This window comes from Hyla sarda, chromosome 2 (genome assembly GCF_029499605.1).
Source record: "Hyla sarda isolate aHylSar1 chromosome 2, aHylSar1.hap1, whole genome shotgun sequence".
NCBI classification, from domain to species: Eukaryota; Metazoa; Chordata; class Amphibia; order Anura; family Hylidae; genus Hyla; species Hyla sarda.
Window position 1 is genome coordinate 335511175 of NC_079190.1, and position 17013 is coordinate 335528187.

At 42.2% G+C, this 17013-nt stretch overlaps 1 protein-coding gene across 3 annotated transcripts in view; it reads right to left on the reverse strand.

Moving 5' to 3' along the window:
- SRGAP2 (SLIT-ROBO Rho GTPase activating protein 2) overlaps positions 1–17013 on the reverse strand; it is a 136604-nt gene that overhangs the window by 60215 nt on the left and 59376 nt on the right. For all 3 annotated transcript variants that reach the window (XM_056558009.1, XM_056558010.1, XM_056558011.1), the window contains one exon: positions 14716–14908. In XM_056558009.1, coding sequence (XP_056413984.1) covers positions 14716–14908 — 193 coding nt within the window. The remainder of the gene's footprint in view (positions 1–14715; positions 14909–17013) is intronic.

The window sequence follows — 17013 nt, forward strand, 5'->3', positions numbered from 1 at the left end:
GGGACCGCGGCGATCAAACATCTTATCCCCTATCCTATCCAGGGGCAGAGGGTTATCCAGGAAAAAAACTTTTATATATATATATATATATATATATATATATATATATATATATATATATATATCTCAACTGGCTCCAGAAAGTCAAACAGATTTGTAAATTACTTTTATTAAAAAATCTTAATCCTTTCAGTACTTATGAGCTGCTGAAGATGAGTTATTCTTTTCTGTCTAAGTGCTCTCTGATGACACCTGTCTCGGGAACCGCCCAGTTTAGAAGCAAATCCCCATAGCAAACATCTTCTACTCTGTGCAGTTCCCAAGACAAGAAGAGATGTCAGCAGAGAGCACTGTTGCCAGACAGAAAACAACAACTCAACTTCAGCAGCGGATAATTATTGAAAGGATTAAGATTTTTTAATAGAAGATCTGTTTACCTTTCTGGAGCCAGTTGATATAAAAAAAAAAAAAAAAAAGTTTTTTCCTGGAATACCCCTTTAAGAACGAAACATGATCTCACATCCTTCCATTTTACAGTATCTGACTTGATCTTTAAAGGGGTACTCCACTGGCTTTACTTTACTTATGAACGCTGTTTTCGCGTTGCGGGGGTCGGCCACACCCCCGTGACACCATGGCCACACCCCCTCAATGCAAGTCGATGGGAGGGGGCGTGATGGCTGTCACGCCCCCTCCCATTGACTTGCATTGAGGGGGCATGACCTTGATGTCATGAGGGGCGTGGCTGACCCCCCGCAGCACAAACACAGTGTTCGGAACATTTATTTCCGAACGCTGGCCAGTGGAGTACCCCTTTGATGAAAAAGAACCATACGAATGTGATCTATTTCTGCTACACTCTTAGGCTAAGTTCACACGGTCGTTGTGCTCTGGTAAAGAGAGCTCTGTCGCTCAGTCCGTCGAAGGGCGAGAGTTGAGTGGAGAAAACTAAAGTACCGGACACCCGACGGAACCCATTTAAGTCAATGTCAGTTGTGCTTCAACTTGTTTAGGGTCTGTTCGGCACACTGAACGGACCCTGAACGACCATGTGAACTTAGCCACTGCACATCTCCACAAATGGAGACAACATTCCGTCCACCTGGAGGGGGTGGACACCTTTTTTAAATCCATCCTGACCCCAATTCCCTCTCCAGTATCTCAGACGTGTGCCCCACTATCCTACACCCGCTATCCATTTAAAGGAACACTATGCAAAACCAATACAAGTATTTTATGCAAAGTGTAGTGCCAGGGGAGGACTACAGTACATACCTTTGGATAGATTTTGAATCTCTATGTCATGCATTATAACAGTGTCTAAGCTATGCCCAAAGTGTATTATTTAAGGGGTAGCTCGGAGACAAAAGAAACAACATGTGATACCTAGTTGATGAAAGCGCTTGCCACTGTGTGATGCAAGAATGTGATGAAGCACAGGAACACTGTTCCGGTACACAAGGGTATTCTCCAACAGCAGAAGGCCTCCGGCTGTAAGAGGCGGTTATGGAGGATGCTGCATAATCTCTAGCTGTGCACATTTTTCGGTCACATTATTCGTCTATATTATGGACAGCTACTAATCGCACTAGTGATGCATAGTACGTGTACATATGGGCTAGGCCTTTTTATATACACCGTAGTATTAAAAAATCCTAAACTTATTCCAATAGTATTACCAAAAAAAAAACAAACACACTAATAAGGAATAGCCTAAAGTTAAAGGGGTCAGTAAAATACAGTGATCCCTCAACTTACAATGGCCTCAACATACAATAGTTTCAACATACAATGGTCTTTTTTGGACCATTGTAACTTGAAACCAGACTCAACATACAATGCTATGGAATCTGCAAAACATGTCAATGGCCGGAAGAACCGACCAATCAGAATGGGCATTCACTGGTAAAACCAATGTATTACTGAAGTGCATGCACTGACTGGTGTCTGATAGCGCCCCCTACATTACAGGGAGGTACTACATGTTCTGTACTACTTTTAACCCATGCCATGGTTAAGGTTGGCTCCATGTTACTTTTTTAGGACATTGCCTGTACTGTACAGGACCCTGAAGAAGCTCCTGTCCTCTAAATATACCAGTGTTTCCCAACGAGGGCACCTCCAGCTGTTGCAAAACTACAACTCCCAGCATGCCCGGACAGCCTTCGGCTGTCCGGGCATGCTGGGAGATGTAGTTTTGCAACAGCTGGAGGCACCCTGGTTGGAAAACACTTAAATAGACAGTGATTACAGCTCCCAGCAGATCTTTCTTACTTTCTTATGTAAGGATTTTCTTTATCTGTATTAGTTATCTACTTATTTTTCTTTAATACTTACTTTTTCCTATTTTTGGATGACCTTTTGGGGGCTTCAGAACCAATTACCAGGTTTCCATAGAGTTATGATCTCAACATACAATGGTCTCAACATACAATGGTCATCCTGGAACCAATTAATATTGTAACTTGAGGGACCACTGTACCGATACTGTATTGCCCTTGCTAAAGTCATATAAGGCACAATAATGTGACCTCCTATATAGAATAAACAAAAACACAAAAGTACTTGGAGTCACTTGAATATAAAATATATTGTTTATTGGTATAAATAAAAAAAAAAAAAAAAAAAAAAAAAACCTTCAGGTTCTAAAAGGGAAAAGGGAAACAGCATCACAAAGATACATCGACATCACCGCCACAACTGCCATATAGATGGTAATAAGTGGGCATAGACTTCAATAAGATGCATATAGTCTGAATAGCAGCAATAAGGAACAAGCAATGGTGCAGTAGTTGAACACACTATAGTGTAGTAGTAAAAGTGCCATATGCATTAAGTGCTATGGAGACAGAACAACCACATCAGTGCAACAAGATAATACTTGAAAATACCCACACAGGAATTTCAAGTGAGTATTTTCAAGTATTATCTTATTGCACTGATGTGGTTGTTCTGTCTCTATAGCACTTAATGCATATGGCACTTTTACTACTACACTATAGTGTGTTCAACTACTGCACCATCGCTTGTTCCATATTGCTGCTATTCAGACTATATGCATCTTATTGAAGTACTGTACAGTGATCCCTCAACTTACAATGGCCTCAACATACAATAGTTTCAACATACAATGGTCTTTTCTGGACCATTGTAAGTAGAAACCAGACTCAACATACAATGTACAGACAGTCCAGATCTGTGAAACGTGTCAATGGCTGGAAGATCTGACCAATCAGAATGGGCATTTTACTGGTAAAACCCTTGTATTCCTGAAGCGTATGCACTGACTGATGTCTGGTAGCGCCCCCTACAGTACAGGGAGGTATTACATGTTCTGTACTCTTTACCTGTACCAGGGTTAGCTGCTCCTTTGGACACAAGGTGAAGGCGACTCCATGTTACTTTTTTAGGACATTGTGTGTACTGTACAGGACCCTGAAGAAGCTCCTGTCCTCTACATAGACCAGTGTTTCCCAAAGACGTTGCCTCCAGCTGTTACAAAACTACAACTCCCAGCATGCCCGGACAGCCTTTGGCTGTCCGGGCATGCTGGGAGTTGTAGTTTTGCAACAGCTGGAGGCTCCTTGCTTGGGAAACACTGACATAGACAGTGATTACAGCTCCCAGCAGATCTTTCTTACTTTTATATGTAAGGATTTGCTTTACCTATATTAGTTATCTACTTATTTTTCTTAAATTTTCACTTTTGGATGACATTTTGGGTCTTCAGAACCAATTACCAGGTTTCCATAGAGTCCTGGTCTCAACATACGATGGTTTCAACATACAATGGTCGTCCTGGAACCAATTAATATTGTAACCTGAGGGACCACTGTATATGTCCACTTATTACCATCTATACGGCAGTTGTGACGGTGATGTCGCTGTATCTTTGTGACGCGGTTTCCCCTTTCCCTTTTGAAACCTGAAGGTTTTTTAATGTATACCAATAAATAGGGATCGACCGATATCGTTTTTTTAGGGCCGATACCGATAATCGGTGCAGGTTAGGGCCGATAGCCGATAACTTATATCGATATTTCGGTATAAGTTATCGGCTATTTAACCCCCTGCGACACCGCTGCAGATCATTGATTTAAAGCGGGCGCTTTAAATCAATGATCTGCCGGCCGCCGCCGCCACCACCCGCTTCTCTCCCCTACCTGCCAGGGTGCTCCGGGCCATCCATCCATCGTTCCTGTAGTGTCCGGGGGCGTTCCGGGTGGAGGGTGGTCCGGTCCGGGCTGTCCTTCTCCGGCGGGCCTCTTCTCCACTCCGGGCAGGCTCCGGCCTAGTACGCTGCATAGACGTCGCTGCGCAGTGACGCCCGTGCGCAGCGACGCACCTGACGTCACGGCGTAGCGGCGTCTATGCAGCGTACTAGGCCGGAGCCTGCCCGGAGTGGAGAAGAGGCCCGCCGGAGAAGAAGGACAGCCCGGACCGGACCACCCTCCACCCGGAACGCCCCCGGACACTACATGAAGGAAGGATGGCCTGGACCACCCCCATTACGGGTAAGTTTAATTTTTTTATTCACTCGGAGGGTGGGGGAGGGGCCCGACCGGTATAGCGGTATGGGAAAAAATCCATACCGGTATACCGCCTAGCATCACGGTGGGGGGTGCGACGCGGTGCGGCGGGTCGGAGGTGCGGTGCGGCGGGTCGAGGGGGTGGCGGTCGCGGTGCGGTGGGGGCGGTGCGGGGGGGCGGGGCATTATCGGCTTATCGGCAAGATAATTGCCGATACCGATAATGCCCAAAATCGTGATTATCGGCCGATAATATCGGCCATACCGATAATCGGTCGATCCCTACCAATAAACAATATATTTAATATTCAAGTGACTCCAAGTAGTTTTGGTCTATTCCAATATTAGAATAGTCATACTTTCCTGCATATATTTTCTGATTTGCTCATCACAAATGTAACAAAGATTGATCAGACTGCAAAGGCCATTACGGGGAACAGCAGGGATTTAGATTCCTAGAAATATAGTTTTGCATGTAAATGCAGAGCTCAAACGGATGCAACCATTTATATGGAAGCCTAGATGATTGAGAGCAGACGGGAATATAATCCGCTATATTGGTCCCAACAATTATTGTTCCAGCTTCAACCTTTATCTTGGTTGTTCTTGGTAAACACTAAAATCACAACCTTTTGTTTACCAACACCTGAAAAGTAAAATGTGGAGCAAAGCAAACGCACAATACTTTCCACAATACAGTGAAACCGCTTTGGGATGACCACCAAAAAGTGCACAAAAAAAAATTATTTAAAAAGAATGCATAATAAAGGATACTGATCTGAGGAAGGGAGGGATCCTCTCGAAACGCGTAATCTTGTCCATTTTATTGTTTTTTTTAATAAAATGTCCTGCTGAGGACTTTCCTATTACCTTTGGCATCCGCCTCATCTGTCTACAAGAGTCTGCAGCGCCATACCTGAGGGTTTTTTCCTGCTCTACTTCTAATATTGACTCCTCAGTCAATGACACATGAAAGTCGACGAGGAGTTTGCAAAAAAGCACCTAAAAGGTTTGTATAAAACCCAGATTGATCTAAATTCTAAGCTTAATGTCTGAGAAAACCAAAGGATAGGGGATAAGATGTCTGACCCCTGCGATCTTGGCTGCGGCACCCCAGACATCTGGTGCTCCATGCCGAATGACTGGCCACGCCAAGCTTGTGACATCATGGCCACGCCCCCTCAATGCAAGTTTATGGGAAGCTGTCACACCCCCTCCCATAGATTTGCATTGAGGGGAGCGCCTCCGACACTGCACCCGACACTTTAGACGGATGCCGGGTGCCGCGGTGGGATCCCCACGATCAGACATCTTATCCCTTATCCTTTGGATAAGGGGCGGAGTACCCCTTTAAGGAAAAGCTGAATGGAGCAAAGGACAGAGCTATTCTTAAAAGGGGTACACTTGGTGGAAACCTTTTTTTTTTTTTTTTTTTTTTTTTAGATCAACTGGTGCCAGAAAGTTAAACAGATTTGTAAATTATTTCTATTAAAAATTCTTAATCCTTTCAGTACTAATTAGCGGCTGTATACTACAGAGGAAATACTTTTCTTTTAGGATTTTTTTTTCTGTCATGACCACAGTTCTCACTTTATTTTAGCACAAGGCCGCAACATAAAATGTGAAAAAGTTAAAGAGTCTGAAGACTTTGTAAATTCATCGTATACAGTCACTTAAAGGCAAGAACTAGTGGAAACTAACAATGCTTGATCTGCTTATCAGGTGTGACTTAAAGGGGTACTCCGCTGTTCCGAATGCTGGAGCCGGGAGCTTGTGATGTCACAGCCCTGCCCCCTCGTGATGTCACACCCCGCCAACAGCCGTCCCGCCCCTATCATAGGCTTGCATTGAGGGGGCGGGGTGTGACGTCACGAGCTCCCGGAGCCGGATCCAGCGTTCAGAACAGTTTGTTCTAAACGCTGAGCAGTGGAGTACCCCTTTAAGGGGTTGTCTCATGAAGGCAACATCTGCCCAAATGCTACTTGTTATAGACCCATGAGGAAGCGAAGGGCAGTATGGTAGATCATGTGTGGGGGAAAAAAGAAAGAGGCAGAAGACATAGCAAAGCTATACGTGTATGTTAAAGCCTGATGGACTACTAGAAAACTCATGTACAGCGTATCAATGTAACCTTATCCACATACATTTAAATCTAAAGCACAAGACATGCAAGTCCCACAAATATAAAGTGCACCTCCAATGTTGGTCCAGCAGCAGGATATCTTTTTAAATTTCTTGGACACTTCAGAGCCAAAGACTAAAAAGAGATAAGAGAAGAGCTAATTTCTTCCTAAAATAGCACCAGGTTGTGTGTGGTATTACAACTTGGCTTCTTTCACTTCAAAAGGAACTGAGCTGCAATACTATACACAACCTGAGGAGAGATGTGGTGCTGTTTTTGGAAGATATTAGCTCTGTTTTTCTATTCCAGGATAATCATTTTAAAGTAAAGTAAGCTTTGGCTTTTTCAAGTCCCACAAAAATTTGGACAAAGTACAAAGTGGATGTTTAATTTTATGATCCAGGAGTTTCTCTAATGTCATGTAAACTGAAGACATATAGGAATTATTAGAAACAAAAAGAAAATTCCAGTCTAAGAACCCAACTTTCCCAGGAGAAGGCACCCAAATTTCCCAACATCCACTATATTCACACTGTTGGCTTCTGGGATCAGGGACGCAGTAATAGTAGGTCTAAAAAGTGTGGCTACAATAAAGTGCTACTATGGTTGTTGTGCCCAGTGTTCACAATGTGATAAACGTTATTCCCAACAGGCCCTGAACAGGTTTGATTTTTTTTTTTTTAAAGCTTCTATAAAAAGGGTCTTAAAGAGGTACTCCGATACTCCAGCGTTCTGAACATTTTGTTCAAAACGCTTGGAGCCGGAGGCCGTGATCATGATGTCACGACCACACACCCTCCTTTCATGTCTATGGGAGGGGGCGTGTTGACCGACACGCCCCCTCCCATAGACATGAAAGGAGGGGGTGTGGTGTTGCGTCACAAAAGATCGCGGAGGGCCCCAACAGCGGGACCCCTGCGATCAGACATTTTATCCCCTATCCTTTGGATAAGGGATAAGATGTCTAGCAGTGGAGTATCCCTTTAAACACACAATAAACATGGTGCAAGCCATGTAAGTTTTTGGCAAAAATTATGCCAGAATTCTAGCGCATTTATATTAGTAAATCTGCCTTAGTATGTATGAGGATGGGACTTTATTCTAAAACCCATGTACATTTGGTGGCAAGGACACTTTGAGTGCACTGCCAGCATTTACAAGATCTATTTCCAAGTACTTCTGGCCACACTTTCCATCGCTCCATGACAAGACTGACCCAGTTTCATACTGTTCTGTGAAAAACAGCGTGACCCTCTGGTTGTTTGAGCTACAACTGGAATGTCAGGAATTCCATCAGCCTCTGCACAAAACATCTGCTGTTTACTAGAACGGTCAGGAAGAGACATATGCCAGATACCGGTGCAGCACCGTTACATGTTGGCCCCTCCCGATGTACATGGCCTGTGCTTTATTAAACAAGACAAAAATGACAGATTTGTCTTCTTAAAATCATGTGTCCCTGGCTTGTGTAATAAAAGAGATTTTGTATTAGATGACACCGAGTGTGAACTGTCAACGTACACACGGAGATAAGATACCAGTGTAAATCAAGGACAATTTCAGACAAAAAGGTTCAATTAGGCTTGGTTTCCACACAGGTTCATTTCTGGCGTTTTTTTGAGAACTGTCACTGCGGTTTATGAGTCAATCAGAAGTGTATTCAGAAGGAATGGGATATATAAAGGAAGGACATGTTTTTAAAAATACGCCAGAAAAAAAACCTGTGTGAAAACCTAGCCTTGGGGTCTATTCACACGTACAGTATTCTGCGCAGATTTGAGGCACAGGATTTCAAGCTGTGTTCAGTCATTTAGTTTACATTGAAATCTGCAGCAGAAAATCCTGCGCATCAAATCTGCGCAGAATACTGTACGTATGAATAGACCATTAAAGGGGTACTCGGCTGCTCAGCGTTTGGAACAAATTGTTCCGAACGCTGGAGCCGGGAGCTTGTGACGTCATAGCCTCGCCCTCATGATGTCATGCCCTGCCCCTCAGTGCAAGTCAATGGGAGGGGGCGTGACAGCTGCCACGCCCCCTCTTATAGATTTGCATTGAGGGGGCGGGGGGGTGACATCATGAGGGGGCAGGGGTATGACGTCACGAGCTCCCGGCACAGACTCCAGTGTTCGGAGTGTTCCAGTGTTTGTTGTTCCAAACGCTGAGCAGCCGAGTACCCCTTTAAGCAGCTTAAATTATGTCATATAGTAATAAAATACAACCCTATAAGCCCTAATATAAAATACAACCCCATACAACCCTATAAGCCCTTATATGAAAGCAACCTTTTATAGGGGTATTTTCATCCTAACTAACTCAAACCTGTAGGGCACGTCATGTTAAACATTTTTGCAAATACAGCAAATTTGCCTCCTTCTCCTAATATTCCCACTCCTTTCCTCTACTTGTTGACAACTAGTTGTCTAGGTTACCGACTGTAGAAGGGGCGATTAGGCTTAAAAAAACTAAATTATATACATACACACACACACACCAGCCCGACCAACACTTCTACAGTGGAATGGTGGTCTGTAACCTAAGCAATGAGCTGTCAACAAGAGGAAAGGAGCCGGAATATCAGAAGAAGGAGGACAAATTTGCTAAATTAATGTATGTGCAAAAATATTTAACTTGAAGAGTCCTACTATGTTAGCTGAGATGGTTACCAACTGTAGAAGGGGTGATTAGGCTTAAAAAACTAAATTATATCCATACACACACAGACATACATACACAAACACCCACACATCAGCCCGACCAACACTTCTACAGTGGAATGGTGGTCTGTAACCTAAGCAATGAGCTGTCAACAAGAGGAAAGGAGCCGGAATATCAGAAGAAGGACGACAAATTTGCTAAATTAATGTATGTGCAAAAATATTTAACTTGAAGAGTCCTACTATGTTAGCTGAGATGGAATACCCCTTTAAATAAACACCTCATTGGCCCAGATTTAGCAATGTCAAAACAGTTTGCTTCTAGATGTGTTTTTTTTCTTTAAAAGCATGTGCCCACCTTTCCATTTATCTTGCGTTTGTCAGTTTTTTCTTGTTCTTCTATGCTTTGAAAATTCAACTTAGAATCACTAAAAAAGTGAACGGCTTCTGTATTTTTGACTATCCAGATACCTTTGGTATGAGTTTCCCACAAAGTCTTGGGGATGTTGCTTGCATGTTAACTTTAAGTGGTCAGTTTTTTACATTCGTGATGTGACTGGAACAAGATGGTACACTATGCAGCGAGGAGATCTATAATCTAGGGGGATAATAATGTGCAGTCATTGTGAAAACCAGACCATATTAGTAAATATGGTCACTGTGTAGGTTTCCTCCATAGGACATAAAACAGATCTATTAGAAGTCAGTAATCTGTTGTGAAAATATTGGTGTGTTAATAGAATTAATGACGTTGGGCATTTGTCCTCACCTACCAGGAAAGGGAATGTGACATGATCACACAGATGAAGGGACATCACCTGATCCGATATCAAAAGCAAAAAAATTGGAATGAATCTGCCAAGAGTCTGCCCTTGTGTCTGTTGACATGGACCTGTGCCCTCTCTCCTGACCTGCCTGTTCTAGTAAATATTTGTATTCCCCATGAAATAACAATTCTCGAACATTTTTTTTTTGTAGCGCCACATTTTTCCGTTTCTCTGTTATTCTTAAAGGGATTGGCTGCTTTATGGAAAGGAATACTAATGAAAACAGCATTAGCTTAAATGACATTCAGGTGGAGCCCCATCCGATATAATTATGTAGCACAGGAATGTGGGGGAACTTCAACCTAATGTGGGGGGAAACTATACTGCCAACCTAATGTGGGGAACTATACTGCCAACCTAATGTGGGGGAACATACTGCCAACCTAATGTGGGGGAACATACTGCCAACCTAATGTGGGGGGAACTATACTGCCAACCTAATGTGGACAAACTACAACCTAATGAGGGTGAACATACTGCCAACCTTATGTGGGGGAACTACAACCTAATGTGGGGGAACTATACTGCCAACCTAATGTGGACAAACTACAACCTAATGTGGGTGAACATACTGCCAACCTTATGTGGGGGAACTACAACCTAATGTTGGGGAATTATACTGCCAACCCAATGTGGGGAAACTATACTGCCAACCTAATGTGGGGAACTACAACCTAATGTGAGGGATTTATAAACTTATGTGGGGGAACTACAACCCAATGTGGGGGAACTATACTGCCAACCTAATGTGTGTGGGGGGGGGGGGGGGGACTGTACAAAAATATAAAATTGTTAAAAAGTTTTTATCAGTAACATTTTTGTTTTGATGGGACTTTTCAATTGCTTTTTAGATATTTTTTTATGGTATTTGAAGTGACCAAAAATGTGCAAATCTGGTTAGTGCACTATTACGACTTTTGGGGCCCCACTTTTGATTATGCCCAGGGCCACGCTAAGCCTAAAACCGTCCCTGGTGACATGTAACCTTACATGCCCCTCCATAGGGTGCCATATTATAGATAGTGGAGCTGTATATTTATATCCTGGCGTGTTATAGGAATGCTTGCCTGTCTGTCATCATTAGTGTGCCTTCCTAAAGTTCAGTGGTGGTCAACCCCTAAAATACAAATATCTAGCAAAAAAGCAAACTAGGTGCTGACAGTTGGGGGCATGCTGGGAGTTGTAGTTTTGCAAATGCTGGAGGCACTCTGGTTGGGAAACACGGGTGTAGGGACATTCACCCAATTGGCTTTTTAGTCACATGATCCTAGTAAGAACAATAAAAGAATGGCACAACACAAAGCTATAAAGAAAGATGTTCTATAGTAGTTACGTTGTAGGGAATAGAAGGATTTACTAAAAACAAACCGGTCAGGAGAGGGCGAGGTACTCTTTAAAAGGGAACTGGTCACATTGAAAATACAAAACATAAACATAAGTTCCACCGGACACCAATTTTACGTCTGTTTAACACGCACCATCATGATACATATCCATGTCCATATAGTCTCAGACTAATTGCCATCACTCTCTCTTGAATTAAAAAATTTTATTGAATTAAAAAGGAAAGAATTAAAAAGTTAAAAACCATTACATGTGAGATCTAACATACAGGAATCCAAAATATTGGGGGGCAACTGCATTTTCTCTCCTACATACAACGACACATGGGTATCTATTGCATGTGATATTGGGGGAGATGTATCAAAATCTGTCCAGAGGAAAAGTTGCTGAGTTGCCCATAGCAACCAATCAGATCGATTCTTTCATTCATCGGAGGGCTTTTCAAAAATGAAAGAAGCAATCTGATTGGTTGCTATGGGCAACTCAGCAACTTTCTCCCCCATTGTGTGCAGGCATCAGCATATCATGTAACATCATAAGATCAATATTGCCACTACAGACCATAATGTCTCCATTACATAATAGTCATATTAAATGCCTTAAGGCCTATTAAAACGCTATATACAATAAATATGCAGCAAATGCATGCAACATAATCCTATACCTGAGCATGGCGTAACTTACCCATAGTGCAAACTTTCCACAACCACCCCCGACATATGTTTTGTGGCTTTATCTACGTACGAGAGAATATTGCCCCAACATTTTTTGAAATCCTGTATCTATAAGATCTCTTATGGCTTTTAACCTTGATTTTTTTTAATAAAATTATTACATTTCAAGCGATCGTTGAACTCTTTTTCTCTTTGGTGTACACACTTAAAATATAGTCTAACCTGCAAGCATTATGTCATAAGGCAGGAGGAGTTAAGTAGATTTATATATACAAGTCATGGCCGTAAATGTTGGCACCCCTGAAATTCAAGAAAATTAAGTCTTTCACACAGAAAAGGATTGCAGTAACACATGTTTTGCTATACACATGTTTATTCCCTTGGTGTGTATTGGAAAAAAGGGTGGAAAAAAAGCAAATTGGACATAATGTCACACCAAACTCCAAAAATGGACTGGATAAAATGATTGGCACCCTTAACTTAATATTTGGTTGCACATCCTTTAAAGAAAAAAAACCTGAAATCAGTCGCTTCCCATAACCATCAATAAGCTTCTTACACCTCTCAGCCGGAATGTTGGACCACTCTTCCTTTGCAAACTGCTCCAGGTCTCTCTTATTGGAAGGGTGCCTTTTCCCAACAGCAATTTTAAGATCTCTCCACAGGTGTTCAATGGGATTTAGATCTGGACTCATTGCTGGCCACTTCAGAACTCTCCAGCGCTTTGCTGCCATCCATTTAAGGGTTCTTCTTGACATATGTTTGGAGTCATTGTCCTGCTGGAAGACCCAAGATCTTGGACGCAAACCCAGCTTTCTGACACTGGGCTGTACAGTGCGATCCAAAAACCGTTGGTAATCCTCAGAATTCATGATGCCTTGCATCATGACAACCCCAAAACATAATTGAACCGCCACCATAAGTCACTGTAGGTACTGTGGGTTCTTTTCTTTGTAGGCCTCATTCTGTTTTTGGTAAACAGTAGAATTTTACCAAAAAGCTCTATCTTCGTCTCACCTGTCCACAAGATGTTTTCTCAGAAGGATTTTGGCTTACTCAAGTTAATTTTGGCAAAATGTAGTCTTGCTTTTTTATGTCTCTGTGTCAGCAGTGGTATCCTCCTGGGTCTTCTGCCATAGCGTTTCATTTCATTTAAATGTTGATGGATAGTTCGCGCTGACACTGATGCTCCCTGAGCCTGCAGGAGAGCTTGAATATCTTTGGAACTTGTTTGGGGTTGCTTATCCAACGTCTGGACTATCCTGCATTGACAACTTTCAGCAATTTTTCTCTTCTGTCCACGCCCAGGGAGATTAGCTACAGTGCCATGGGTTTCAAACTTCTTGATAATGTTGCGCACTGTAAACAAAGGCAAATCTAGATCTCTGGAGATGGACTTGTAACCTTGAGATTGTTTATATTTTTCCACAATTTTGATTCTCAAGTCGTTAGACACTTCTCTTCTCCTCTTTCTGTTGCCCATGCTTAGTGTTGGACACACACACACAATGCAAAGACTACTTGACCCTGGTGAGTTTAAAAGGAGCATCACATGCTTGAAACAATCTTACTTTTCCACAATTTTGAAAGGGTGCCAATATTTTGTCCATTCTATTTTTGGAGTTTGGTGTGACGTTATCTCCAATTTGCTTTTTTCCTCCCTTTTTTGGTTTAGCTCCAATACACACAAAAGGCAATAAACAAGCGTATAGGAAAACATGTGTTACTGCAATCCTTTTCTGTGAGAAACACTTCATTCTCTTGAAAAATTTCAGGGGTGCCAACATTTACGGACATGACTGTAGTTTTGTGGGGAAAGTTTCAAGATAATTTGTCATTTTTCACATAGATCTACGCTAATTCTGAGCCAAGTAGTCATGTGGGTGGTCCTAATCAGTGACTTGCAGCTGTATCAATGATTTGAGTGTGACCGCCCACATGACTATTTAGCCCAGAATGAGCAGAGATCTATATGAATAAATGACAAGCTATCCTGAAACTTTTCTCACAAAACAATATTGATCTCCCGCTGCTCTATAACATAATGCCTATAGACTGGACTGCAGGTTCCCTGTAAGTATCTGGCTATGTAACAACAGATAGTAAGATGTATATATTCTTTATATTTGATGTAATGCATCTTCTCTGACCCCATTCATCAGAATTTACTTTATACATTTTAATATGTAGATTTTGGTTGTGTTCACACTGTTCATCACATACAGAACATGTAGAGTAACCACTAAAGGTGCTTTCCAAAAGCTCTTATTTCACCAGTACATAGTCGATTTTTTATGTAACACAGTTATGCACTATGGCACAATTACGGTTGTTCTCGCCATAACAGAAATTAGTATTCTGTTCCAAACACAAGATTACAGGTTAGCGGTAGAGTATAATTAAATTCCTAGAAAGTGCGCCTGATCACAAGCTATTTCGGTGGGCTGACTGTGTAACAGAAGATACTTATGTAGCGCATACCAATATATTAGTCATTTAGCAGCATCTATTCGGCAACATTAGAATAATAATTTAGCTTTTTTACATTCACTTTTAGCTTACTTGAACTGCTGATCTTTGGCACCACGGGTTTTGGAAAGGAACCGCTCACTGAGTTTCTCCAGGTTACGGGAATAATCCATTTCAATCTCAGCTTTCTTACGGAAGAAATCCTGCAGGTCCTGAAGAAGCTGGGTGCGCAGATCACACTGCTGATCCAGGCATTTCAGCTGCTCCAACAACTGGGCTCGGATCTCTAAGGGAAGGAAAAAATAAATGTTATACTACATTGCAATCTGCCAAACCTACAAGATCAACACACTCACAAATCTATGAAACAAAGTAAGTGCTAAGCACCAAAGAGAATCCTGCACTCACCGCTTAACAGACTACTTCAGGTTCCAACCGTGGATATACCGGACGAGGGTGCAGGAACTGCAGTTCCTGCAGCCTCGTCCGGTCTGTCCACAGTTGGAATCTGAAGTCGTCTGGCAAGCGGTGAGTGCAGGATTCTCTTTGGTGCTTAGCACTTACTTTGTTTAAATTGATTAACTTGGTCTACATTATTTCCTAGCATCTCCGGATTATGAACATATGTGCATTGACCCGCATCCTTTGAGCGCAGGAAATCTAGCAGTGCCTCCTAATTTCTACACTTACGCACACTCATTCCCTATGTTTTGGGATTGTTTCTGTTGCATGTGTAGCAATTCTTATACTGAGTTGACTTAAAAAAAATAGGACAGGGGAGAGATGCGAAGCTTCATGATATAGAGCTTTATGTGATTTGGAGAGAAATTTACGCCCACACACGCCGATTGATAGTTTTCTATCTATCATGTGCTGCTCCCAGATAGGGCAGCATGGATCACCTGACAGGTTCTCTTTAAGAATTAGTTGACAAATTCACTTTACGTTGATTCACAAACCTGTTGATCAAAAAAAAAAAAAAAATCACAATGTTTTTAGGCAAGCAAATCATCGAGATCTGCTGCTGGCAGCACCCTTGCCAACCAGCGACGTCCCAGATGTACTTGATGGGAGACAAGTCCTGACATGCTGCAGGCAATGATACCGTGCCGGCTGCTCACTGTAGCACAAACCGCATGTGGCCTGGCGATATCTGGTTGAAAAATGGCTCCTGGGACACTTAAAAAAAACGACCGCACCACTAGTTCTACGACCAAATCAATGTGACGCTGAGTTGTTACTCTACCTGGAATGAAGACTAAAGGGGTCCAGCTTTTGTAGGTTATGCCACACCATAATCTCAGGTTATGCCCATGTGGTCTTCAGAGAGAAAAATGAGACTCATCACTGAAAAGGATAGACCTCCTTTCCATCTTCCATTACTATCTTGCTCTGCACCATAACTTTACGCATTGTTCTATTTCGTGTTGCAATTTCAATGTGGAGAAGGAAACATCACACCATTCCTACTCCCGGCATTATGGTGTGGCATACGGCAGCCAGACCCCTCTAGTCTTCATTCCTGGTAACAGTTGGGAGTTACACTGATTTTTATTGTGGAACAAGTGGTAAAGCCATTTCTCCAAAAAGTCCTAAGGACCGTTATTTCAACACAACCATATCATGCCAAATGTTGCTTGTGCTTCTAAGAGTAGCCTGCATTGCCTAAATATACAGCCATGGCCTGCAGAGTCTCCAAACCTGTCTCCCATAGAGAACATCTGGCACATCATTGGTTGGCAAAGGAGCTGCCAGCAGTGGATGTTGATTTGTGTAACCAAATGCATCCTGCATGGTAGAACATTCCTCCGACAACCATTAATAATCTCCATGATTGCATGCCAAGACGTGTAAGTGCATGAATTTCTGCTCGTGAAGCTCATACTCGATACTGAATAAATCAAGATGTTTCAAATATTTTGTTCCCATTTTTCATCATGTGCATATCATTAACCTATCAATCCTGTGATTTCCTGAAATCCATGACATTTCCTTCTTATTGTTGCAATATCAATGTTTAGAGTGTATTTGCTGGAAAACTTATTCTTATCTGGTCCGGAGCATGAGCCAACCTCACCTGCTACTTATAGTTTCTGACATGGACAGAGGTGGCAGTAGAGAGCCCTGTGGTCAGACTGGAAAGAGCTATACAACTTCCTGTGGAGTATACAGCAGCTGATAGGTATTGGAAGGATTAATATTTTTAAATAGAAATAATTTACAAATCTGTTTAACTTTCTGGCACCAGTTGATTTGAAAAATGTTTTTCCCTCCGGAGTACCCCTTTAAGTCTAAATATATTTTGTACATTCTTCATACGCTTCTTGCTGTTGGTGATTATCTGCATAGTCATCTAGCCAATACCCTTAAGCAGGAGACTTATTGTATTCA